The sequence below is a fragment of the Lissotriton vulgaris genome, chromosome 1_2 (genome assembly GCF_964263255.1).
Source record: "Lissotriton vulgaris chromosome 1_2, aLisVul1.2, whole genome shotgun sequence".
Lineage (NCBI taxonomy): Eukaryota > Metazoa > Chordata > Amphibia > Caudata > Salamandridae > Lissotriton > Lissotriton vulgaris.
In genome coordinates, this window is record NC_141686.1 from 1,312,131 (window position 1) to 1,339,990 (window position 27,860).

At 45.2% G+C, this 27,860-nt stretch overlaps 1 protein-coding gene across 1 annotated transcript in view; it reads left to right on the forward strand.

The window, feature by feature from the left end:
- PARVG (parvin gamma) overlaps positions 1-27,860 on the forward strand; it is a 352,500-nt gene that overhangs the window by 171,303 nt on the left and 153,337 nt on the right. Inside the window, exon 4 of the mRNA XM_086952730.1 lies at positions 27,052-27,154. Coding sequence (XP_086808856.1) covers positions 27,052-27,154 — 103 coding nt within the window. The remainder of the gene's footprint in view (positions 1-27,051; positions 27,155-27,860) is intronic.

Genomic DNA, 27,860 nt, shown 5'->3' on the forward strand with positions numbered 1-27,860 from the left:
GCAGACTACCATTTTCAAAACCATGGACACACCAATATCAATTACTACATACACACTCACTAATTGCTAGGTCTACACACACATCCACTCATTCAGCCATATAATCACTCATACATGCAGTCACTCATTAATACAAGACTATCATATGCAGTCATACACCTATATAGACACACACACCATAACTCATCCAGAGTTACTCACACACCTAGTCAGTCATGCAAAGAAACAATCACACTTCCATTTACTGACCTAGACAGTTATACACACCACATCACTTATTCAAACAGAATAAAATGCAGACTTACTCTCTTATACAATCACTGATACAAGTACACACTCCTTCATACAGCCACTCTCACAATCTCTGACGTATAGTCATTTATATACTCCAAATTTCGCATACACTGCCTTTTACATATGTAGTTGCTTGGATATGTACCACTGAGACCTTCATTCACTCACCAACACACCCATACACACATTCACCCACTTATACAGCTATTAGCTATTTCCACATGCACTCTTGAACCCATACACCCAGTGAATCAACCACTCAAACATCTATGCACAGAGTCACACACCTCCCACCCACACACATACTCTGGCACCCATACAAATACATAAGAAACCAATCAATAACCCATATACACTCATGTAGCTACTGACAACCTATACAGAAGCTTATACAACAACAGACAGACTGATAAGACATTCACACAGTTTAGTCACTAACCCATGCATTTGGTAAGACACATGTAATCACTCACTTAAACAGTCAGTCACGCACCTACTAAATCCTCTATCCAGACACTTATACACATACTCATTCTTCAGTACACCTTGGTATATATATAATACATATTTAAACTTTAAAGAAACTCACAGCCACTGGATGATGTCATCAGTGATGTCATTTGAGATGTCATCAGTGATGTCACTGGCCATTTCATGAATGATGTAAAGTGTGACGTCATCAGCAGTGCATTGCGGGGCATGAGTTATAGTTAGCCGAACTAAATATAACGGCGGAATTTCTCTAGTGTTGTACAAGTGAAATGTCCAACTACCTATAACGTCCCTGAAACCTATGTTTTTTTTCATATATATATATATATATATATATATATATATATATATATATATATATATATATATATATATATATATATATATATATATATATATATATTCTTCCAAGTTGCCTGAAAGCTTGAGGCCGCACACATGCTGCAGGTAAAGAAACATCTTTATTTCATAAAAGCAGGCAGCTTCCGATTCCGTTTTTTGCACCCTTGGCCTGACGCGTTTCTGAGTCACAGTCTCTTTCATCAGAGGCCATCGCTGCGCATTCGGTAAGTTGCATTGCTTGCTGTCAAGGGGTGTGAGTGCTTTATTTATTTCTAATTAGCCTCCGGTGTGCATTTTAGTTCCGAGTTGTTCTCAAAGCACACTGGTCCTTGTAGTTTGTTTCAAGCCTAATTTAACCCTCCAGTGGGTCCGTTTGTGCCGATTTTTTCAGGTGCCATTTAAAGCCCTCCATTAGGCCCCCGAATCAGACTCTGCCTGCTTGAATTGTGTCACCAGCAGCTCCACATTGACAAATCTCTGTAGTTTAGTAATTACACTAGACACATTCCTGAGATGGGCATTCTGGCATACAGCCTTAAAAAAATATGTCCAACGCCAATATGAGATAAACTACCCCTAGGTGGAACTCCCATACCTTCTACATTATTTAATAACTTGTGATGCCTCACAATCTTTAGAAATTTCTGGATATTAGCCGCACATGTCGGAGAATTTTTCTAAACCATTGTATTACAACCATTTCATGACACTGATTTTATTGTACAATAGATTGCGTAAACAAAAAAGTAGTACAGCGATGGGCACCTGCTTTGTCCCCAGCTAGGCAAGTTTGTATATGAGGCTAAAGAGCAAATTGTATAGGAAACCCACAGCAGGTAATATACTGGCACATGCGTCAACAATGCCAATTGCGATTCCTTATTAGCGAAAAACAAGGATTCGCTAATAAGGAATAGCAAAAGGCTATGCATGTAGAAATCGCTTAAAAAATAGCGCTTTTCTAAACATTCCTTAATTGCATCTCGCAAATTGCGAGTCGCAATTAAGGAATACCTCCCCATTCATTCCTATGGCCTAGAGGCCCATAGGAATGAATGGGAAGACATTCTCAATTTGCGATTCTCAATTAGAGAATCGCAAATTGAGAATGCAATTTTAAGGGTGTCAAAAGGACACCCTGTTGCACTCCTGAAATCTGCATATGAGTACATCTTGCACACACACATATACCCCAAGGGCAGGTGTGTGTGTAAAATGAAACTTTGAAAAGTGCACTTTAGTGTATGTTTCAAAGTTTCTGCAAATTACCATGAAGTTCAACGTCATGGTAATTTACTCCCCCTATTAGCGAAATCACTACTTTTTTTACTTTAATGCATTGCATTTAAGGAATCTCAATTTGAGATTCCTTAAATGCAATCACAATTTAAGTAATCGTAATGTAGAAATTACTTAAATTGCGATTTGTGCATTTGGGATGATGCATCCCAAATGCAAAAATACCGGTCACAAAGGGGCAGATTCTGAGAATCTGCCCGTTTGCGACCGGTTTTTGCTTTGATGTAGGTGGGCCCTAGTCCTCGACGCTGCCAGTTTTCACCCTATTACACTAAACAGAAGTATACCATATGAGGAAAGTTTGCGTGTTAGGTGAAACTGTAGTGAGAAAGAGCAAGCAGACAAAACCCAAGAAGATTCAGCCGAAAGATTTAGAGAAAGAAGATACAGTTATGAAAACAATGTAGATGCCAGAACTAAAGATAATTAGAAAGGAAATGGGAATCTGCTATTCAAGAGAAAAAAATATTAAGCCAATCATAAAACAAATTTATATACTTGTAGCAATGTACAGTAAAGACCAAGTTGCAATTTGGAAAAAAATACAAAAATACTGGCACATAATCAGGAATGATTCCTTTGATAGACAAACCAGCCCTTGTAATCCAGGAGTCACTTTTAGTAGAGCTAAAACCATGAAGGATGACCTAGTGCAGAGCAGTCTGGAGATGGTGTGCAAGGGATAATTGCTAGACGGAACCTTTGGTTTTAAGAAAGGTGGTAGATGCAAAGCGAGCCAGTATAGAATAAATCATACTGAATTTGATTCCCTTCTTCGCAGCTCCCCTAAAAGGATAAAAGGGACTTACCACTGTAGGAGCGAATATATTTTATATGTCTTGAACTGTCCCTGTATATTTTAATAAGTGGAAACTACCATTTTGCAAGTCCATAAATTCCAACACATGAGTGCAAAAAAAAAATAGAGATAAGACATACCCGGTGGCCCGCCACTTTTGGTAAATACATAACGGCAATGTCAGGGACTTGAAATGTTTTGCTATAGACATAACAAGGAGGATCAGAGGAGGAAACAGCAAAAAGATCTTAGAGGGCTAGAATCAAGATACATCATTGACCTAAACATTAATATCTCTATGGGCTCATTTTAGATGTCATCAGTGATGTCACTGACCATGTCATGAGTGATTTAATATGTGAGGTCATAAGCAGTGCATTGCGGGGGAGTGAGTATAGTTAGCTCAGCTAACTATAACTGATGAATTTCTCTGTTTTTTTTTATGAGTGAAATGCCAGCCTAACTATAACGTCACTGTAACCTTTATTTTTTTCCAGTGAATATATATATATATATATATATATATATATATATATATATATATATATATATATATATATATATATATATATATATATATATTTTCACACACACAACATGACTTTCAGTCAAACTCTGTGTTCACTCTCATTGTGGAGCAGATTATTTCTAGCCTTCCAAACAAAGCCTACTGTCCCTTGGGTGTCCTTAAGCGAGAAATCCATTGCTTTGCCTGAAATCATGCCGGGTTACACGAGCCAGCATCATTATTTGTGTGTCGTAAGGAATCCTCTGGGAGACTGGGAAGTGAGAAATCACTTAGCTTAATGGGAAATGACAGGATGAGCGAGAAGGTGCTGCCCAGCTTCATATATCCTGAATTTCCTTATTTTGACCAAGGAGTTCTTACAGAAAGAAGCTCCTTTGAAGCATAAGATTGGGCACAAGGATTGAAGCCAATCGGAGCCATCCTAGGCCAGACTGTGATGAAGTATACTGGCCTTGGTCAGTACCTCCCTACAGACAGTTGAGTCAATGTGCCTTGGCTTTGCTTGTTTACTTTGACTGATATAGCGCATTATACTGAATCACTTACAGTGTCTCCTGTTTTGCTATACTAGCCCTGTAGACAACGAGAGAGAGAACTATGTTTTTTCAGCCAGAGGCTGCCTGGTTAAGTTTACTTCCAAAAACAGAATTATCAACTGATGTGTGTGTTTGTAATACACAGTAGCTAAAGCCCAAAAGCTGTCTTTACACCCCCATTTATAATACTAATGTCATCATGCACAAAATGACTTTGTATTTTCAAAGCTAGTGCAGAAATGTTTTCGGTTTTATTAATGTAACATTCTATTTGCATTGCACATATGTGCATTGCAATTCTGAATTGACAATTACAAAATTGCAGTGCCCTCATTAAGCACCGTTTTAAGCTGCAATGGAAATGTAGTATCATAGGGGATTTACCCCCTCCATGCATGGTAATATATTGAGGCTCACCAAATGTTCACGTGGGCACAATGTATGCAATATCAAACAACCGCAAAGGTGCACCACAAAACATGAAACAATAAGTGCAAATGGTGTTTAAGCACAATGAGGAGATATTTCTCAAAGATGTTGAAGTTCTTCTTTTAATCTTTATTTTCAATAAGCAGTAAAACACATACAGCCGACGCGTTTCATCCCAAGCTGGGACTTCTTCAGGGCTGTCGGTAAAAAACATTTATACATACAATCAGTTTCTATGTACAAAGATCAACTTTCAATCTAAGAACATTTACAACAACAAAACATTTTAAAAGCATTGCTACGATAGACGTGGAGCTTATGCATACATTTGATGTTGAGGCGTTAGCCCACAGACAATCTATCAGCAGGGGAATACAAATAGGCCTAGGGGTATGTACAAGTGTATAAACATTATTTACAGTTAAAATAAACATTATTGACATTTATAGGGTATGCACATACAGCATGCGATTTCATCAAACAGGAGACAAATATGTACAGACGGCATGCGGTGTGTGCAAGGCCTATGTGTCTGACCATGACACAAAGAAAGGTTTAGACTGAGAGAAAGATACATATGTTTACGGAGAGCACAGCAAGAAACAAACAACCCCTTTAGGGGTTAGGCTACTTCCATATTGGAAGCTTAGTGTTGTTAATTGTAACTGAAGCAGGCTCGAAACTATAGTAATAGAAGGAGACCAAGAAGATTTATGATCCCACTAAGCCTAGCATGGAATACCAGTGTTACATAGAGCCCAATACTCATTTTACCTTTCAATTTATGGGATGTCGCTTATGGGGAAAAGTGTGAAAGGAATCGGGGTCCAAAGGTCATCTTCCCGGCTACTGTAATCCTGTAATGTATTGGTTCATTCAAATGTTGAATTTGCAAGCATGGACCTTAACGGGGACATGAAAATGAAAAGATATATATGTAACCATCCAGAAATATGTCACTGTATTGTGGACAGCAAAGTTGGCAGTACTTAATAAGAATTGCAGCAGGTGGCAGGGGGCATTAGGCTCCCCATCAAAAAAGTTTAATTTTTCTTGAGTAATGACTACTTACTATAAGCATGCTAATGGGCAACGAAGGTAATGTTATCTCGGAGTTCCTCGGTGGTGTAGAAAATCTTGCCACCTTGTTAGTATGGATGTCTCAGACCGTCTACTGGAAGACATGAAAAGTGGAAAGCAGGCTTATACCCTATGCGAGGACATGTTGAATTAGAGAGCGAAGAGATTAAAAAGCAACTTGGCCAAGGAACAAAAACAGGAAATCCAAGGTACGGATTATTAATTACCTGAGTCAAATATAGAACTGGTGGTGGACTGAAGGTCCTATTAGTCCAAGGGAGGAGGGTGTAGGCACTGTGTTCCAGTAGGCCTGTTAATTGAGAAGTACTGTTTTATAGTCGGGTATGATCAATAGAACTAGAAAAACACATTTCTGCATGGATTTACATAGTTAAGTGTGACCATTGTGAACATGGTCAAGAATATTCTGTCCCAGGTTGTGAGTCCAAATGCAAGTACCATATTTCGAAAAGTTAGTAATTAGCAGGCTATTTATATTTACCAAATCAAGGTCTTTAAAAGGAAGAAAATTTCCAAGGTGTAAGGGGACCTATAATTAGAATACAGAGCCCCTTAACTAGGATGCTGTGATGAACAATAATAGCCATAGTCTTGACCAAGGAATAAGCCTAGTGTGTAAGTAATCCAGAAAAGGACCTAAGCTGGGGACCAATATTATGTATGAAACTACCAGAGGGTGTGGAAAAAGGTAAGGCTAGGACCTTTCTCAAGATTTGCCGGGCGCTAACCGCCCTTGTACCATTCAAGTTTACCAAGCAATGAGGCAGGCGCCGGAGACCAGAAGGCAGGAAACAGAAGTTTATTCCGACGGAGCAGAACACATCAGATCAGACAACAAGGTATCGTCTCGAGGTGCTCTAACAGCCTCTCGGAGGCCTGGCCTCTTATACACTGGTTTATGGCATGTGACCTTCCTTTATTACAATAAGAACTTTGTAAAGCAAGAAAAAGACATCCCCGTAATCCTCGTGTTAATCCCACCCCCATATACCTTCACAATAGAGGTCCTCAACCTTGCTGATAAGAGGAGGGGGTCATCACGCAGCTGAGTGTTCCGTCGAGTCTTAGGATGTGTGCGCCTGATCATATCACAGGGGGTGGGGAGGCCTGGATCAATAGAGGGTCCTTTGAAGGAGAGCGACCTCATACAATAAGGGGCAGTAAATGATATCTCCCGGCTTAAGCAGTGGCCTCGGACCTGTGTGGACAGTCGGACATGGGGTGAGGGGCCATCAATGGAGTGGTATTCATGCCGCGTGAACAATCCCGCGCAGAGGGGAGGTTTATCAACAGAGGGGCATTCATGGGAGGAGAGGAGGTGTTGGTCAGGCGCTGGCGTGACTCCCAAGGACAGGGTCATGCAGAAGGGTCATGCTCATAAGGAGGAGGGAGGGGGAGCCAGGGTGCGCGGAGGATGCTTGCTGGGTCAGAGGGGCGCGCTGGCGATCGATCGTGGACAGGGAGACCATGATATCTAAAATGGCTGCCGTGCGTGTAGTACATAGGTGACAAGCTGGCGCAGATGATGTTCAGATCGCAAACTAAAATTCCACAGTCCTCCCTTTTAACATGTCTCGCCAACTTGTCAGTTTGAATTTATCCCCATAAGGCCACGTATTTCTACTTCATAGAGGGGGCTCATGTGCTCATTTCGGAAGTCCAAAGTCTTTGGGCACATACAGTTAGAAACAAGGCCGAACAAAGGTGGCAGACATTGGATACCTAGGCAACACCCACATAATATCACAACAGGTACCAGCACGAAGGAAAACAACTTCCAACCCCAATTTTTCAAAGTGTCCCAAAACCAGCTCCCAAGCGACCATCCTTCCTGTTCTTGGTGAACCTCCGAGGAAAGTCTGTGGAGGTGTTCGATGGCTTTGTAGACTGAAGGCGAGTTGTCTGGCACGTAGGTGCAGCAGCTGGATCCGATGATGCGGCATGCTCCTCCTCGGTCGGCTAGGACCACGTCTAAGACAAGACGATTTTGAAGGGTCACGAGGCGGACCGCCTGAAGCTCCGCGGTGTTGTTGGCGAGGATGCCAGCCGTGATGTTGATCGTTGTTTCTACTGCCTGGGTCAGGTGTCGGATAGCACGGCTGTTTGCCATTGGGCCCCACAGGGGAACAAGTCCCTTTGCTGCATCCAGGAACTGTGCTCCGGTGGAGTCGGCTTGTCCAAGGTCGTCCGCACGCCTCTGCCGGTGGTGGTTGGCAGGGGCTACATATGTGGGTGGAAGAACGAAGGCAATATAACAGGTGCCCTTCCAACCTCTCGGGAGCCAGGTGTAAGCCTTGGTGCCACACACAAAGTACATATTCGGAGAAGCAACAAAAGAAGGGGTTCAGCTGAGTCCAATGTTCTGGTGATTCGGCAGGCGCTGTAACTCACCAGCTGCGTTCCCTGGCCTTCGAGACACACGAGACCTGTGACATTGATAACAGACAGGGCCACAGTTAGAGTGGCGGTAGTTTGTTTTTGCAGATGAGTGAAGGTGGTTCTGGCCGGATTGTGGAGCACCTGTACTTCGACTCGTTCTTTGGCTGGAATGTCTTTGATGAAGGTGGCGCCTGCGAGCGCAGGACACAGGGCAGCTGGGGTCTTTCCTGTTTTGTTCAGCCAGAACCCAGAGTAGAAGTGTGACACTGTCCGGCTGGAGGTGGCGTTGTCCCTGTGGCTCTCTTGCATGAGGATCAACCAGGCGAGGCAAGAGCCGTGAACTGAGAAGGGTGAAGGGATGAAGGGGATGGAGTGTCCAGTGGCATGCGGGAGCAACCCGCAGATCCAACAGTTCGTAGCATTTGCAGCAAGGTTGTGTTGGTGCAACAGTTGCACGAAGGAATTGTTCCAGAATTCCCTGCGCCTTTCTCGGAGCTGAGGCGACAGAGAGATTAGGTGATGCTCTTTCAGGGGTGTTGGCTGTGCAGTAGGTAGCAATGTCTCATGAGCCGGTGTGCTTTCCTCCAGAATCCAGAAGGAGGTCATGAGGAGGAGGCAGAAGAGGAAGACAATGAAGAGTGCAATTGTCTTTGATTTGTGCAGGTTGTCAGTCTTTGGATTTCTATACTGGGTATTTCCTGTTGCTTCCATCATCTTCTTATCTGGCGCTTCCATCATCTTCCTATCTGGCGCTTCCATCACCTTCAAGGGGCTCGGTAGTGGGCAGAACCACAGACTTCGTTTAGCTTCTCTCCCGGCAACCCTTGATTGTGTGTAGGTCACCGTTCTGAGATTCCCTCATTTCGACGCAGGAAATACCCTTCTCTGGATGGCACAGTGGGATCAGAGAATTTTGCAAGTTCGAGTGCCTCAGTATCGGGATAACAGTCCAATATCGGTCGGTCCTTGCTCAGGAGCTCTTCTTGGGTGCTGACGTTTTCTGTCGTGGTCAGGTTTGCAGAGACCTTTCGACAATGATGCGCGTGCAGCCAGTGCTTCTTCCCCTCCACTCGGAGTGCCGTTCGGGTGGTGATCAGCACTTGCCAGGGGCCCGTCCACCGAGGTTCCAGACTCTTGGTTCGCTGGAAATTTCGTATCAATACGAAATCTCCCGGTTGGATGTCGTGGCCGGGGCCCCTGGAAGCATCGGGGATGGCCTGCTGCACCTGTTGATGGATGACAGACAACGTTTTAGTTAACTTGCACAAATAATCAGACAGTAGGACGTCCGGGACGTCATGAATGGAGGTCGGTTTGGGAGCAGTCCAGAGATTCATTGGCCGCCCGAACACGACCTCGTAGGGGGTCAAATGGTGCTTGGTGGGAGTGGAGCGCATTGATAACAAAGCCAGTGGGAGGGCATCTGGCCAGTTAAGTCCAGTGGTGGCCACTATTTTTGCCAGTTTCAGCTTCAGTGTGGCATTATGGCGTTCCACTAGACCGGCGGATTGGGGGTGGAAGACCGCATGGAATCGTTGCTTCACCCCCAACCCCTTTAGGATTAGTTGGATAACCTCAGCTATGAAGTGGGGGCCATTGTCGCTCCATAAAATTCGGCAAAGGCCATAGCGCGGGAAGAATTCTTTCAGTAGTACTTTGGCAGTAGTCATGGCAGTGTTGTCACGGGTTGGATAGGCTTCTACCCATTTACTGAAGGCACATACAATGACTAGTACATACTTCAGGTTTTGGCATCTCTCTAGTTGGATGTAATCCATCTGAAGGACCTCAAAGGGGTGATTGGGGGTCCCAAACCCTCCCCGGGGCACTACAGTTCCTTTCCCGGGGTTGTGTTGCAGGCAGATAAGGCACTGCTGAACTAGACGTCTGGCTGAGTCAGGGATTTTGTCGTTATGCCAGACTTTGGAAATGAGTTCGATCATGGGTGCAGATCCTATGTGTGCGGGGGAGTGAGCCATTGTCAGTATGGGAATCAGATATGAGTCGGGCAGCAACCATTTGCTTGCATCCTTCGTTCGCCAACAGCCCTCCTCATCCTTCAAACCCACCCTTGCCCACTTAGTCAGCTCGTGAGGGGTGCTGGCCGATTGTATGTCTCTGATCATTATCCTTGTGTCACTCCATGTTTCTGCTTGTGACCTGGTCATGTACATGCGTGTCACCGTCCTATTCTCGGCTGTGGTTCGTGCAGTGATGTCGGCCAATGCATTCCCTTGTCCAACTAAGTCTGTCACCCTTTTGTGTGCCTGACATTTTATCACCGCTAATCGTTTGGGGAGGAGAACTGCTTCAATCAGAGCGGAGACTAGATCTCCGTGGAGGATCGGGGTGCCGTGGGACGTCAGGAATCCCCTCTCCCTCCACAGGAGCCCAAAATGGTGGACCACTCCGAAGGCATACTGGCTGTCCGTATATACGTTCGTGGTGGTCCCTTCGGCTATGATGCATGCTCGGGTGAGGGCTATCAGCTCTGCTGCCTGGGCAGATCGTTGTGTGATGCAGGCTGTCTCAACTACTGTTCGGGCTGTTGTTACTGCATAGGCAGCTGAAGTGGTGCCATCTGAGAGTTTGATGCATGAACCGTCCACCCATAGCTCTCCATCGGGGTCAGTAAAAGCAGTGTCTCGGAGGTCAACCCTACTCCTAGTTTGTTCGTCCGTGAGGGTCACACAGTCGTGGATGGGAGGAATGTCGGGGTCATTTTCAGGCAGGGGTAACAATGTGGCAGGATTCAAAGTCGTGCATCTCTTTAGTGTGATGTGGGGTGCAAGCAGAGTCAACTCGTACCCTGTCAGTCGTGCGCTAGTCAGGTGCTGGGTTTTGGTCTGGTTCAAGAGGGTGTCGACTGCATGGGGTACTAGCACTGAGACAGAGTTGGAAAGTACAATTCCCTCGCTCTGACGGATAGAGACAGCAGCGGCGGCTACTGCTCGAAGGCAGGCAGGCAAAGCTCTGGCTACAGGGTCAAGAGTGGCGGAGAAGTAGGCACAAGGGCGCTGCTTAGGACCAATTGATTGAGTTAGGACAGACAATGCGCATCCCTCCCTTTCGTGGGTGAAGAGGGAGAAGGGTTTGGAGTAATCCGGCGTTCCGAGGACGGGCGCTGAGCAGAGTGCATCCCGTAATTCCTTAAAGGAGGCTTGACACTCAGTGGTCCAAGGAAGCGGGGAGGGGACATCTTTGGTCAGTAGGGCAAGTAATGGTTTCACAATGAGGCTGTAATTAGGCAACCACTGTCTGCAAAAAGAGGTTAGGCCAACCAAAGAGCGGACCTGCTTTTGTGTTTTCGGGATGGGGGTATCTAGGATGGTTTGGATTCGGTCGGGTGTAAGTTTCCTCCCTTCTTTGGACAGAAGATGGCCTAGGTAAGTCACCTGTGGCTGACAGAACTGTAACTTCTTTTTGGAGACTTTATGGCCATTCTCTGCAAGAAAGTGTAGGAGTTGGACGGTGGCTGTCGTTGCAAGCGGGGTGGTGTCGGCCGCCAAAAGGATATCATCAACATATTGGATCAACACCACTCCCTCTGGTAGCTGGAAGGCATCCAGCTGTCTTTTGAGGGCCTGGCTGTAAATGCTGGGACTTTCAGTGTACCCCTGGGGAGCTCTACAAAATCGGTACGAACGGGATTTTAAGGTGAAGCCGAAGAGATAACGGCTGTCTGGATGAATGGGGATAGAGAAAAACGCGTTCTTAAGGTCGATAACAGTGAAGGTGGTGGCAGTGGACGGGATGAGGGTCAGAATGGTGGTGATATCAGAGACCACAGGATATTGGGGTACAACCACTTTGTTAATCTCTCGCAAGTCGATGATGAAGCGGTACGCTTTCTCATCTCCTTCACCTTGCTTCTTAACAATAGGTAGGATTGGGCTGTTGCAGACGTTGCTAACCACCTCTTCAACCACTCCTGCATCTACCAGAGACTGAATGATCGCTACCAGTGCCTTCTCACCCTCTGGCGATATCCGATATTGCGGGAGTTTCGGGAGCATAGCGACCTGTCGTACAGTTATGTGAATAGGATCAATCATCATTCGCCCCACATCAGAGTCATTCTTGGCCCACAGGTACGGAGGCAGGGTGTCAAGCAAGGACATGTCAGCGTCAGTTATGGAGCACATGTGTCGTGGGGGACGGGGTCTGGGCATGTCTGGGTTGTCGTACAGGATGACTCGTATTCCATCTGGGGAACACCTAATGGTAGCTCGAAAATGTTTCAGTAAGTCAATACCCATAATGGCGTCAGGGGAGTTGGAGGAGAGTAGAAATGTCGCGTTAGTAGTGTTGTTTTCTAGGTCAAAGGAAATAGGTACGGACAGGGGGTTAATGGAGGGCGTCCCATCGAAACCTATCGACGTTATGTGTGAGCCAGACAAGGGTGCCCTTGGAATCAGTCGTTTTGATAACACACTACGTGTCGCCCCAGTGTCTACCAAGAATGGAGACTCTGTACCCAAGACCTTAGCGGTGACATAAGGACCTTGCTGGTCAACACAGAGCTTGACTGGATCCCTCCCTTGCCCCTGGCAGTCCTATGCAAAGTTGGGGGCATTTTCACCTTCAGACAGCTGATATTGGTTCTGTCGGGGACGGTCAAATGTGTTCAGTCTTCCTGATCTGTCATTGTTGGTGTCGTTGGTGTGCCCTCGTCCCTGTACTCTATTCCTCGGACCACCTGCCACATCCCTGGAATCCCTATTTCTATTCATTTCTAGCAGAACCGGACACTGGAATTTCCAATGGCCGAGCCCTTTGCAGAAGGCGCATTGGTCATTGCTAACGTCTCTACGTCCAGTGTGGGGTGTTGGGGTGTGATCTTTAGGAGGTAGATCTCTGGGGGTGGTTGATTGGTAGTTCCCCCTTTGGTGTTCTCGTCCTAGCGCTATACCCTGTATCTGGGCTATCATTACCCTTTCCTTTAAATCTTTCTTCTTTTTCTCGGACGCCCTATCATTCTCATTCTTTTGGTGCTCGTAATACTGAGCCATCTGAAGGATAGCTGCGGGTTTGGAGGCCCCCCAACTACTCTCACTCGTCTGCAGTTTTTGGGAGACTTCTTGTGTTAGTCCCTTTACATAATTTTGCACAAACAGGTGCTGTCCGGTTGCGGTGGTCATGTCTTGGCCACTATAGTCGGAGAACACTGTCTCAAATCGGGAGAAGTATTCCGACACATCTTCCTGGGGTTTCTGTCGACAGGCCGTGACTATCGACCAGTCTACTTTTCTTTCCGGGACCAGGGTTTTTAACTTCTGGACCAGTTTGTCTGGGAGTTCCAGTATGTCCTTCACTGGTTTACTCCCCGGCTCTCGCTGTCTATCTAGTTTACCGAGTTGGTCCCAGGTATGTCCAAACAGATCCGTGTGGTCAACCTTCCGGATTTGCTTCCACACATCAGCTGGCAGGCATAACCCAAAGAACAAGTCAATATCTGCTAAAGTCATTATTGTCGAACCCAAGGCTGTGCCTAATTCGGTATAAAATGCCGTCGGGTTCTTTCTTAAGTCGGGCAGGGTTTGCTTAAAGGTTAGGATGTCTTGTCGGTCCCATGGTTGGTAAACCCAATTGTACACAACCCTCCCCTTTGCATTTTCACTATTAATATCATCGCTCGTTCCCTGGCCCCGTGGCGGGATCCAGTAAGGAGCCGCTTCTCTGATAGGCATCATAGTATTGGCTACCTCTGCCGAGGTTGTTTCAGGGACCGTAACCTTGGCTTCTGGTTTCTGTTCCGCGAGGTGGCGGAAGACCTCAAGCATTTGCATGAAGAGCTCCGTCGCCTCACGTTCAGTCCCATCTCCAACATCAATCTTCCTATACAGTGTTGTTAGTTTAGCGGGACCCTTACTCTGATACCTATCTTCATACGCGTTCAGGGTGTGGTAGCTGAATCGCAAAATGAAATGCCGTCTGTGGCTGTCGGCATGTGAATTATATATGCTCATTGTGTATTCTTCGCTCTCCCTTCGTTCTACCAATGTCTTTGCTATTTCGTTGATCCCATCCCGCTCATCTTTGCTCAACCTACTTAACCTGGCTGATGATTGTTTGCTAGCCTCGGGGTCGTCTGACAAAGTTGTTAATATGGTTGGTGCGGAGGCCGTGAGGGCCGGTGCACTAGCACTAGGGTCACTTTCACTCACTCTCGGGGCTTGCAGGGTTTGTTGGCTGGGAGCATATGGAGGGGGCATGTAGATGATTGGGGGACCTAACAGTAACTCATCGTTTGCCCGTTGTTTGGAGGGTAGTTCAGGGTAGAGTGCAGAGGGGGTCCTAACAGGACATTGGCCTGTCGACCCTGATTCTTGGTTTTGTGTAGCTTCCTTTCTTTCTTTTATTTCCTCTTCTAGTTGCTTTGTGGCTAGGTGGGCTGCCTTTCGTAATTCTTTCCCTATTTTTGCTTCTTCTCTTTTCTTTCGTTGTTCCGTTTCTTTGCGCCACATGCCGATACTGTCGAGCATAGTGGGCGTGGTCTTATTCTTCTGGAGCGCTATTTCTAATGTTTTTATTTTATTTTCACTAAAGGAACCTGTCAGTGGCCACTGACTTTCAGGGTTCTTTTTCGTGTATTTATGCCATAGTCTAGTGTAAGCTATAGCGACTAGTCCATACTTAGTGAACATGTCCTTATTAGGGGTGCCCTCCAGTGGAGCTGGATGGTTCATCTCTAATAAGCGGTCCGGGCTAAACAGGCTACCAACAAGTGGGGAGAAGATAGGCATGACGGTTTACACCGGGGACAAAAGTCTGCACTACCTATCTTATCACGGCGGGCAAAGACTAGACAGAATATTTCTATTCTCCGTTGTTTGCCGGCGGTGAATACCTCAAACGAACCAATACCGAACAATCGGTCATTCAAAACAATTCAGTGGGGAGAATAAGTGGGCACGAAAAGTTATCGTTACCCACTCTTTCTCTACCTGCAAAGAGAGACCTTGTTCTTCCCTGTTTGCAGACAAAGAATCTCCAGACAATAATCCACGAACGATAGTTCGGGAAACAGTGGGGGAGGAAGATAGGCACGACGGATTACAATGGGGACAAAAGTCTGCGTTACCTATCCTTCACTGTTTGCAAAGAGAGAGCCTGTTTGTTTTTCCCCGTTTGCAGACAGCGAATCTCCAGAGGTTTCAACAAAGCGTAATACTAGTATTATCCAAACAAACAATTTTCCTCAATTCGTCGTGTTTACACGACCTTACCCGGACCGCATGGACGGTTTCCTGTCCTCTGGATCCAGCGCCCGATCGTCCTCTCTCCTTCGTGATGTTCGCGGCACTCCTGATGGTTCCCAGTCAGGACCGTAGATCACTCGAGAGAGGTCTGTTCAGAACTAGTGAAGGTCGGATGATCGGCTGTCAGACGAGGGTCTATCGGACATGAGCTCTTCCCGATCGTTGCAGTCGATCACTCTGTCATCGGGACCTCTCCCACTGGATCCACGTGTCGCTGATGGGCCCCACGCTTTGGGACGCCAATTGTGGAAAAAGGTAAGGCTAGGACCTTTCTCAAGATTTGCCCGGCGCTAACCGCCCTTGTACCATTCAAGTTTATCAAGCAATGAGGCAGGCGCCGGAGACCAGAAGGCAGGAAACAGAAGTTTATTCCGACGGAGCAGAACACATCAGATCAGACAACAAGGTATCGTCTCGAGGTGCTCTAACAGCCTCTCGGAGGCCTGGCCTCTTATACACTGGTTTATGGCATGTGACCTTCCTTTATTACAATAAGAACTTTGTAAAGCAAGAAAAAGACATCCCCGTAATCCTCGTGTTAATCCCACCCCCATATACCTTCACAATAGAGGTCCTCAACCTTGCTGATAAGAGGAGGGGGTCATCACGCAGCTGAGTGTTCCGTCGAGTCTTAGGATGTGTGCGCCTGATCATATCACAGGGGGTGGGGAGGCCTGGATCAATAGAGGGTCCTTTGAAGGAGAGCGACCTCATACAATAAGGGGCAGTAAATGATATCTCCCGGCTTACGCAGTGGCCTCGGACCTGTGTGGACAGTCGGACATGGGGTGAGGGGCCATCAATGGAGTGGTATTCATGCCGCGTGAACAATCCAGCGCAGAGGGGAGGTTTATCAACAGAGGGGCATTCATGGGAGGAGAGGAGGTGTTGGTCAGGCGCTGGCGTGACTCCCAAGGACAGGGTCATGCAGAAGGGTCATGCTCATAAGGAGGAGGGAGGGGGAGCCAGGGTGCGCGGAGGATGCTTGCTGGGTCAGAGGGGCGCGCTGGCGATCGATCGTGGACAGGGAGACCATGATATCTAAAATGGCTGCCGTGCGTGTAGTACATAGGTGACAAGCTGGCGCAGATGATGTTCAGATCGCAAACTAAAATTCCACAAGGGGATGTGCCGGTTGTAGGTAGGCATTCAAACTCACCGTTCTAGGTAAAGCGGCCGGCGCCCATCCACAGCCCTCGTCCCGACGAAACACCCACAGCGACGTCGTGTTCAAATGTTGTGAGCCCATCCTGTTCATTATATAGCAGGAGTAATTAAGTTAAGGGTCTGCACCCGTTAAAACTCCCGCCAACGCGTTTAAGCAGAAGCGCTGAAAAAGTTAGCCATTCCTTCCACCAAATGCTTGAAAATCCTAAACGTGCTCCCCCGTCCAAATATAATCTCACACGGACAGAGTCTGAAGCTTTAAAAAGACTCCAGTCGGATGAAAAAATTGTTATCCGAGAGGCGGATAAAGGGGGAAACATAATCATTATGAACAAGGAAGATTACATGAATGAAATTTCCCGTCAGCTCTCTGATTCCACCTGTTACACCAGACTAGGTTATAACCCGTTATAACCCGATTGAAGCTCTCACATCCTATATAAACATGAGGCTAACAGAATGGCGTGAGATAGGCTTACTTAGCATTGAGGAGTGCCAATACCTCACAGTAACAACCCCCTCCTATCCTTGTATTTATATACTCCCCAAAATTCACAAGGGAGGCCCCTTCCCCTTCCCACCTGGCCGCCCCATTATTTCCGGAGTCAACTCTCCCACGGAACGACTATCTGAGTATGTGGACACTTTCATCCAGCCTATGGTACAAAATCTTCCTGCCTATTTGAGGGACACTAAAGACATACTGGGCAAACTGGAGGGCTTCTCCTGGACAGACACCCTACACTTGGTTACCCTCGATGTAGTTGGGCTTTACACCTGTATCAAAAAGGAATTTGGAATAAGGGCCCTGGAAACCTTTCTGGACAAGCGTTCAGCAGACCACATGTTACACAATGGTGTCCTTCTGGAGATGACAGAAATTATACTATCAAAAAACTACTTTCTACATGATTCGACATGGTACCATCAAACACAAGGGACTGCCATGGGTTCCAAATTTGCTCCCGCTTACGCCGGCCTTTTCATGGGCTGGTTTGAGCGGGAGCATGCATGGGGTCGCCACGCAGCCGCATGGATGAACAACATAATTTTCTGGGGTAGGTACATCGATGATGTGATCATGATCTGGGATGGACCTACCCCGGATCTTTTGGATTACTTTGGCTACCTCAATGACAATCCTTTCAATGTTCGCTTCAGGATGACACACAATCAGAAAGCAATTGACTTTCTGGATGTGAAACTTTTTGTAGAGAACAATAGGATCCAAAGCTGCACTCATCGCAAGGCGACAGCCTGCAACAGCATTTTACATTATGAGAGCGCACATCCCCGACATGTTATCGAGAATATCCCTTATGGGGAAATGATCCGGATGCGCCGCAATTGCAGCACGGAGGATTCTTTTCAACATAATATACAGGAAACGGAAAAACGGTTCCTTGAAAGGGGCTATCCCAGAAAGACCCTTGACAAAGCTAACAAAAAAGTCCAAAATATATCAAGATCAAGCACCTTGGCAACCAAAAATAGGCCATCAGATACTAGCAGACCCCTCTCATTTAACACACAGTACTCTGATCAAAGCAGCAGAATTTTTAACATCTTAAGAAAACATTGGCATTTGATTGCGGATATACCGAGTCTTCAGGACTCGATTACCAGGACACCCAAAATATGCTATAGGAGAGGAAGAAACCTCCGTAATATCCTCTGCCCCAGCTATATAGAATCCAAAAAGCGGACCAACTGGCTAACTACTCCCGCCAAAGGCTTCTTCACATGCAGCGAGTGCAACATGTGTGCGCTGGGTATAAATAGAACCAAGGAATTCCGTTTCAACACCAACAAAACCTATACAATAGATCACTTGATCAACTGCAATACCAAATACGTTGTTTATATCTTGGGGTGCGGCTGTAATAAGATCTATGTTGGTAGTACCAAGAGAGCTTTAAAGATCCGCATCCAAGAACATGTCCGTGCAAGACGTAATGGTGACATGAGATATCCCATGACCTTTCATATGCAGGAATACCATAAAGACACAGACAACATGTGGTTCATGGGCATTGATCACCAACCTATCCACCCAAGGGGAGGAAATAGAGAACTAGCATTAAGACAACGGGAGGCGGGCTGGATATGCAGACTACGATGTATAGAACTCGGCCTTAATACCGAGGATGAGTTACATTATTTCCTGGTTTAACCCGCCCAAACTGATCGCTCTCTGTTCTGCTCTGGTTCACCACTCAGATTACGTCTTTATTCATGCTCTTAAGCATATTCAGGATGACACGTCTCTATAACTTGACAATAACAATGGTCTGTTCACTTGTAAATAGGGATTTTGTATATATCCCTTTCCCTTCCGGAAGTATATTTGTAAATACCGAATAACAAATACTGTTGTACATCACTTTGTGTTACTTTCGCATACTATTGCAGGCGCCCATAAGGACTCGCATACTGTTGCACATCATTTTCTCACTCTTCTTTCCTTCTGCACCCTGTGGTCCGTAATCACGTGACTTTTACATAAATTAGACACTCCTCATTTACTCGACCCTTAGGGCCGCAAGCTAAGCAGACTTAAGAGTTTAATTAACACATTCGGATTAGATGCACACAATCCGACACCCAAATTGGTCCAAGGAGTCTTTTACAACACACGTACGTATGCTTCTCCTCAGGGTTCTACAATAGCCCGACATTATAACTCCCACAGTATTACCCAACTCCCATCTTTCAAGCGGATACACTGGCAAAGATGGCCGCCACCTTTACGCCGGATTTTCCATATATTGCACTACATTAGATGTCACCCTTTTATAATATGTCCTTGCTCTTTAAGTTATTAAAAATTAGGTTTCGGTCCTCTGTCTTAAACTAACCGTTAGTTCAGAAGTACGTGTGACCGTATTTGGATTTTACTTTATTAATCCTTTTTTGTCGTTCTCACACGTTATAGTGTCTACAATACTCATGACTGATTACATTAGTTAGCCAGGCACTCGGGGCATTGCGTAGGATGAATACCCATATCTTATCGGGCTCCAAGCTTAAACTCATGCTTAAAGACACACTCCCCCTAGACATTCCAAGATGGCCGCCACTCTCATATAGATAGAGATCGCGCAATACAATAGATGTTACTCTCGCATTATATGCCCATACTCTCCATTCACTATAAATCAGGTTTTCATATTTTTTGCTTAAACAAACCGACGACTTAGCAATACGGGCGATCGTATCCATTGTCCGGTCCATTTATTTTCGTTAATCGGCCTTTTACGCTAATGCTGTTATAAAACTCATGGATATACACAGTAAATAACCAGCTCTGCTGGGCATTACGGAGGACGGAATATACACAGCATATTGGGCACGGGGCATTGAGGGTTGTATATACAAAGGCACCCCTTAGACATTCTAAGATGGCCGTCTCTCTCACACAAGTCGGTATCGCGCTTTGCCAATGATCAGCGCTTCTGCTTAAACGCGTTGGCGGGAGTTTTAACGGGTGCAGACCCTTAACTTAATTACTCCTGCTATATAATGAACAGGATGGGCTCACAACATTTGAACACGACGTCGCTGCGGGTGTTTCGTCGGGACGAGGGCTGTGGATGGGCGCCGGCCGCTTTACCTAGAACGGTGAGTTTGAATGCCTACCTACAACCGGCACATCCCCTCTGGTAGTTTCATACATAATATTGGTCCCCAGCTTAGGTCCTTTTCTGGATTACTTACACACTAGGCTTATTCCTTGGTCAAGACTATGGCTATTATTGTTCATCACAGCATCCTAGTTAAGGGGCTCTGTATTCTAATTATAGGTCCCCTTACACCTTGGAAATGTTCTTCCTTTTAAAGACCTTGATTTGGTAAATATAAATAGCCTGCTAATTACTAACTTTTCGAAATATGGTACTTGCATTTGGACTCACAACCTGGGACAGAATATTCTTGACCATGTTCACAATGGTCACAATTAACTATGTAAATCCATGCAGAAATGTGTTTTTCTAGTTCTATTGATCATACCCGACTATAAAACAGTACTTCTCAATTAACAGGCCTACTGGAACACAGTGCCTACACCCTCCTCCCTTGGACTAATAGGACCTTCAGTCCACCACCAGTTCTATATTTGACTCAGGTAATTAATAATCCGTACCTTGGATTTCCTGTTTTTGTTCCTTGGCCAAGCTGCTTTTTAATCTCTTCGCTCTCTAATTCAACATGTCCTCGCATAGGGTATAAGCCTGCTTTCCACTTTTCATGTCTTCCAGTAGACGGTCTGAGACATCCATACTAACAAGGTGGCAAGATTTTCTACACCACCGAGGAACTCCGAGATAACATTACCTTCGTTGCCCATTAGCATGCTTATAGTAAGTAGTCATTACTCAAGAAAAATTAAACTTTTTTGATGGGGAGCCTAATGCCCTCTGCCACCTGCTGCAATTCTTATTAAGTACTGCCAACTTTGCTGTCCACAATACAGTGACATATTTCTGGATGGTTACATATATATCTTTTCATTTTCATGTCCCCGTTAAGGTCCATGCTTGCAAATTCAACATTTGAATGAACCAATACATTACAGGATTACAGTAGCCGGGAAGATGACCTTTGGACCCCGATTCCTTTCACACTTTTCCCCATAAGCGACATCCCATAAATTGAAAGGTAAAATGAGTATTGGGCTCTATGTAACACTGGTATTCCATGCTAGGCTTAGTGGGATCATAAATCTTCTTGGTCTCCTTCTATTACTATAGTTTCGAGCCTGCTTCAGTTACAATTAACAACACTAAGCTTCCAATATGGAAGTAGCCTAACCCCTAAAGGGGTTGTTTGTTTCTTTCTGTGCTCTCCGTAAACATATGTATCTTTCTCTCAGTCTAAACCTTTCTTTGTGTCATGGTCAGACACATAGGCCTTGCACACACTGCATGCCGTCTGTACATATTTGTCTCCTGTTTGATGAAATCGCATGCTGTATGTGCATACCCTATAAATGTCAATAATGTTTATTTTAACTGTAAATAATGTTTATACACTTGTACATACCCCTAGGCCTATTTGTATTCCCCTGCTGATAGATTGTCTGTGGGCTAACGCCTCAACATCAAATGTATGCATAAGCTCCACGTCTATCGTGGCAATGCTTTTAAAATGTTTTGTTGTTGTAAATGTTCTTAGATTGAAAGTTGATCTTTGTACATAGAAACTGATTGTATGTATATATATTTTTTACCGACAGCCCTGAAGAAGTCCCAGCTTGGGACGAAACGCGTCGGCTGTATGTGTTTTACTGCTTATTGAAAATAAAGATTAAAAGAAGAACTTCAACATCTTTGAGAAATATCTCCTCATTGTGCTTAAACACCATTTGCACTTATTGTTTCATGTTTTGTGGTGCACCTTTGTGGTTGTTTGATTTGAATTAAAATTCCCTAGGGAATAGGCACGGTGATGATGGGTGCCATTCAGTGTGCACACAACCCCCTTGATTAATTTAAGGGTTAAGGAACTTTACGGGGGGGGGAAGCTAGTCAGGTGCTGACTCTAGGAAGGGTCCATCATTTATTCTGTCTTTTACAATGTATGCAATAGTTTACCCTGCTGAGGGCAGATATTGAGCATTTTCAAAGAGCAAGCTGAACCTGATGTACCAGTACTACCGTGCAGCTGCAGGCACTGGGATGTGGAAGGCAGTCATCTGGTGTTCCTCTTGCTGCCCCCCTTGATTCCATTATGTAGCACTGCAACCTCTTCCTCTTCAAAAGACAGGGTTTGCAGTGCCAGTCATTGTGAAAGTAGCCACAGTTGTCTGTTTTCGGACCTTCCTCCCTGCGTTCACGGCTGTACTTCACAATGGGGTGACGTGAGCTTCATTGCACACAATCTAGAACTGGGGAAAAGACTAGCCTGGCATTGGGTTGCCCAAAGACTATTTTAAGTAATCTTGCCATTGGCTCAGTGTGATCTTGCTTCTTCCCCCCCAGTAAGTGACTGGTAAGAATGGTCTCTTTGCACATCCTTTTCTTTGTTTTCTATTTTTGTAATATAGTCTATTTTAACCATCTTAGAAAATAACATGAAATAATACTGGCAGTGGTTCTGAATTAATCTGAACACATATGTTGCAAAAAGTCTAGAATCTGGGAAAAACACAAAACCCGCACAGGGTTCATTGATTTTGTTTTATTAATGGCTTTTTTAAAGAGAGGTATGCAGCCTAGCGTTATCTTTAGCCTGCTCTTGAATATAGATTATAGTTCCAAACAACGGCGGACACAGTGACCGCACTTTCCTGTGGTGTTCTCTTGTTATGTATTGCAAATAGTCAATCTGGTTGAGTGTGCACAAAACTATTCCAGCACTTGCCGTCGTTGAGTGGCAACTGCTGTGCAGACAACTGAAGAAGTCAAACTTTTGGAGTGGTGCGCCGCTCGGTATTGAGACAAGTGGTAGTCAATTAGTCAATTAGTCTTATGATATTAAAGTCTTGAATAATCCTTTATTTTCAAAAAATTGCCAGCCAACGCGTTTTGTTCATGAAAATGAACTTCTTCAGGATTGTAAGTTATAAAGAAAACACATAAAAATGTGCACCAATAGGCATATACACGTGTGTAATACAGGATTATCGTGACACAGAGGTGAGTACGGAAATGGAACAGTGATGTGGAGGGGGACATGAGTAAAGGGGGGGAAACGTGATTGGATAGCAGCGATACCTGGTAGAGGGGTCTGTGAACTAGAAGGGGGGACTGAAGGGTTCAGGGGTAGTAGGATAAATTTATTGCGACAACATCATGATGCCTAAGCACTTATGAGAAGACATCCTGGGCTGTAGAGCCACAAAATCACAATGTGCACAATAGTACTCCAATAATAAAAGTCTGTAATGACGTTTCATGACTTCCAAACATCAAAAATTAAAAACCAGTGCCTAACAGAGACGGATGTACAATCTGAGGAGCTGAAAAAATATGTATAAAAGAGGTCCCTGCGGTGATGCAGGCAAATACAACAAAGAAGACACAATGGTGTGAAGCCCCAAGGTGCATAATGGTGCCGGGACCACCTTTGGTGCTGGCATGGAGTAATTCTGGCTAGGAGGTAAAAAACTACTACCTACAGGATGCACTGTGGATGGGAGCATGAGTTGGTAAGGATGCGAGTGACTGGTCAGGTGCAGCCCTATCCTGAAAACAAGGTTGGTCCTCCCACAAATGCTGCACTCAACAGAGACTAAGTAGTAACGAGGGCATCTTGTATGCATGAACATATATGTACATACCATAAGTCTACGTTCCCTGGTGAGGAAACAGAGCTGCAGGTGGTAGTCCGAGCTGCACGGGCCACCGTGGTAAGGGCCGGTGTGTGCTGTTTCTGTTGGAAACAAGGATGCGAGTGAGCGCAAGCACTATCTAACAGGGAGGAAAGCAAGGGTGGTGGTGCAAGCAGGTGAAGCACATCAGGGTGAACGCTAGGTCATGTCACATGTGGTAAAACCTGGGTGTGCGCTCGGTCATGGAGATGAGATGCACCCTGTGTCGTAGTGCATCTCGTCTCCCCACACTTGACTGGGCCTACTTGGCAGTTAGACTTTGTGTATTCCTCCCAGACAGTCACACACAATAGAGAGCATAGGTGTGCCTGGATGGGTAATCACTGGCAGGATGTGGGGAGCGGAGCTGGGCACAGCCCCACTTACATTTGAATAGGCTGTGTTTTGCCTTCACACAAATTATTTCATACCCCCTGTAGTTAGTCTGGGGCTAAAGCAAGGGAGACAGGAAACCTGAGCATTTCAAATTGAATTCTCTATAATCTTCTACTACCTTAAAGAAGGCACCAAGAATAAATAAATGGGCCTTGGACACCAACTCTTCAGTACACTTCTTTCGAACCTGTGGAAGACTGCCAGGAAGTGGTCTGCTGTGCTGCTGTATGGACTGCCACTCTGCTGTACTGCTGCCCTGTTGGACCGCTTCTGTGCTAGATTGCTTCCCTCCTGCCTGGGCGAGAAGGAATGGACCTGCAAATTGTACCCAGGGCAACCAGAGTGATTCCAAAGGCTAGTCTCATGTAACCTGTACCTGAACCCTGCCAATTGTGAGTCCCGCTCTGCCAAGTGGTGTCATACCAGTCCTGGACCCTTTCAATTGGGCCTGAAGGTGCTCTACCAGCCCATCAGAACTGACGTATCTCCTCTGCCATGTGGTGAAACCACCAGCAGAACCTATGCATCTCTGCTGCTGCGTGGAGTTTCCTGATGCAAGGACTCTTCATCGCTCATCATAGCTCATCTGACCCACAGCTGTGTGGCACATCTCCTCACAAGGGAATCACCTGTTACAACTAGCCAGAACCACTGCTGCACTCCCTTACACCTCCTCTGCTGCATGACATATCCTTTGTGCGGGACTCCGCATCTCTTCGCAACCAGGATTAAGGTACTGTGTTCAGCAGACCTAAGTGGGACCCTGTAGCTCGCCCATCAGGTTCAGCGTAAACTTGGTTCTTTCTCCTGGTCTAGTTTGATCAAATATCCACAGTTAGCGATTGGTGCTCTTTGTCACTATATTCACTGAAATCTTTAAAACTGCATATCTATGTTTCCACTGATTGCATTTTTGTCATGTTTTATTTATTAAAACATACTTTGTTTCTACATTAGTGTGTGATGTCTCTTGAGTTGTGATTTCACTTTATTACTGTTTGAGGTGCTGCATAAATACTTTACACATTGCTTCAAAGTTAAGGCCAACTGCTCGGTGACAAGCAACCAGAGGGTTGTGGACAGGTTTATTTGGGGTTTGCTTGTGACTCCACCCTGACAAGGATTATGGTTGCTGCTTGAGTAGGGTGTCACCCTTCCTCAGCCAGTAACCCAATTTCTTACAACTGTATTAACTCGATATTTCTGAAAAATCAATGTTTTAAGCTTATATCTCAAAAAGATCAATAGAGGCCAACGTAAATGGAAAATAATCGCAGCATAAATGTGATGGCTGTATATGTAGTAAACCGTGCCCAAATGATTTAAGATTAGAGCCAGGCATAATGAACATTGAAGCAAATTCCAAAGTTTCGGCGTGCCAGTGAAAGAGGTGGATTATAGGTGCGCGTTTTTTGCCAGAAAGAATGTTAATGCAGGCCTAGGATTTGAGATGAGTCAATTGAGATCCCTGGGCAACTGTCAATTTGGCTATTGGATGAGACAGCTATTGGGAGATGGGTTATTCTTTATTCTATGTCAAGAGAATGTGATAAACTTACCTCGTCATTCACTCTGCAGGTCTCTGTGATGCCGTGAGATGTTTTATGTACCACTCATTAGCATGCAAATTGGTGTAAATACAGCAGTCTCATTGATTTTAGCACCACCTATGCTTCACTGGTACACTGTAAAATTACAAAAGTGGGATTTCGATAATGCCTTGTCGTGCAATATCCTCTACGTGCATTAAAAAAAAAATAAGTTGGTTCCCTCATTTGCATGGTATCTTTCCGCATGCAGATGAGGGAATTTCAGATCTACTGGCACTTGTCACATTACAGAGCATACACTAGTAGAGTCATCCCTACCAAGAAGAGAGGAAATGTCCTACCAAAAGGATGGATGGTCTTCTTTTTGCACACATCATCAGGGGAACCCGGTGAGCGTGACAAGAAGGTATCATTGAGTCAGTGCCCTCACCCTCGTGCCCCAGGGTGGTGAAGTCTTTGATTTCATGCCCTTGGTTCTGATCCTTGGAGAAGATCCAAGCAGCAGGGCAACTGCCAAAATCTCTGCTATTACACTTAGCCTCTGGTCTTAGCACAGGTACTCATTAGGACATAGTGACCGACCAGTAGGCATGGCCCCGTGAATGTGGGTTCTGTGCAGAAGGGGGCAACAACACACTTATGGAATGCATTTCTATCCAGTCAGGGAGGGTTGCCATAATGTGGCAGTGACTTGTTCAGGCCATACCCAGGTCCAGGCCCACAGAGATGTGTGCCAGGCCTGACGAATCTGCCATATATAATTTACCCCGCAATTACACCTGTGCCGGGGGGAGGGTGGGGGGAGGGCTTACCAGTGATCGCATTTGATTTTCACCACTTCATTTCCAGGTACCTTGATTTAATGCACGCATTTTATACCATATTGTTTCTCATGTCTCGGACACTTTGAAGACAAACCAAGTCAACATAACAAAAACTTTGTTTTTTTCCATTGCAAAAGAACCACTGAAAATCTGAATTTATGTTTCTCGATAGAGTGTTGTTGTAAGTCTTCATACTCTTTCGATAAAATGCATGTAAACCAGGTTTGAACAGTTAAATAACAAGAGGATCTGACCACATAATGCTAGAATTAAAACCCACCTTCGGTGCAAACTGCACTACTAACACTGCTAACGCCGTCTGCTTTCTTCCTACTCACAGTTCCTGATTGACTGGATCAATGCAGAGCTGAAGGAAGAACACATCGTTGTACGAAGTTTGGAGGAAGATATTTTTGATGGACTAGTCCTTCATCATCTCCTTCGTAAGATGCCTCATTTGCTGCCTAATCAGTATTATCGGTTTGCTTTACTGCGCAAGATCGGACTTGGCAGGGCAATATTGGTATAGGACATTTATGCATTGTAGTATATGACTGTCAAATAGGAGGCACATATGGGATGGTCCTACCGTCAGGTGTCAGTCATCCATCCTAATCTAAGGCTCTCTTATGAAAGCTTCAAACCACATCATCAGGAACCATTCTTAGAACCTTTTGCGCGACCCTCCCCAAGTCATCTAGTGTGCCAGACCATGCCGTCTGGATCAGTCATCATCCTGTCACACAATTCTCCCATCAAGGTGGCAACTTTCAGCGGGATGGATAATCATGGGCCTTTCATGCACCTTGTAACTTGCTCATCAAGATGTTAGACATGGGATGGCGTTATCGTCTTGTCCTTCTTGCATCCTATTAACAATTGACATCAACCTTGGCACAGTCATCTTATTTATTTATTTATTTTTACCATTTATTAAGCGCACTGTTACCGGGCAGGTGTCCTGGCGCTGAAATGATGTGCTTTCTCCATGCGATGTTAGTCCCTATAGATTGAAAAGCCATGTTTTAATGTTCTTCCTAAATGTCATTAGGTCAGTGCTTTGTTTTAGGGGGAGGGGCATTTTATTCCAGATACCAGCTGCTCCGGAGATAAAACTGCGACCTCCCCATCGAGCTTTCCTGATACGAT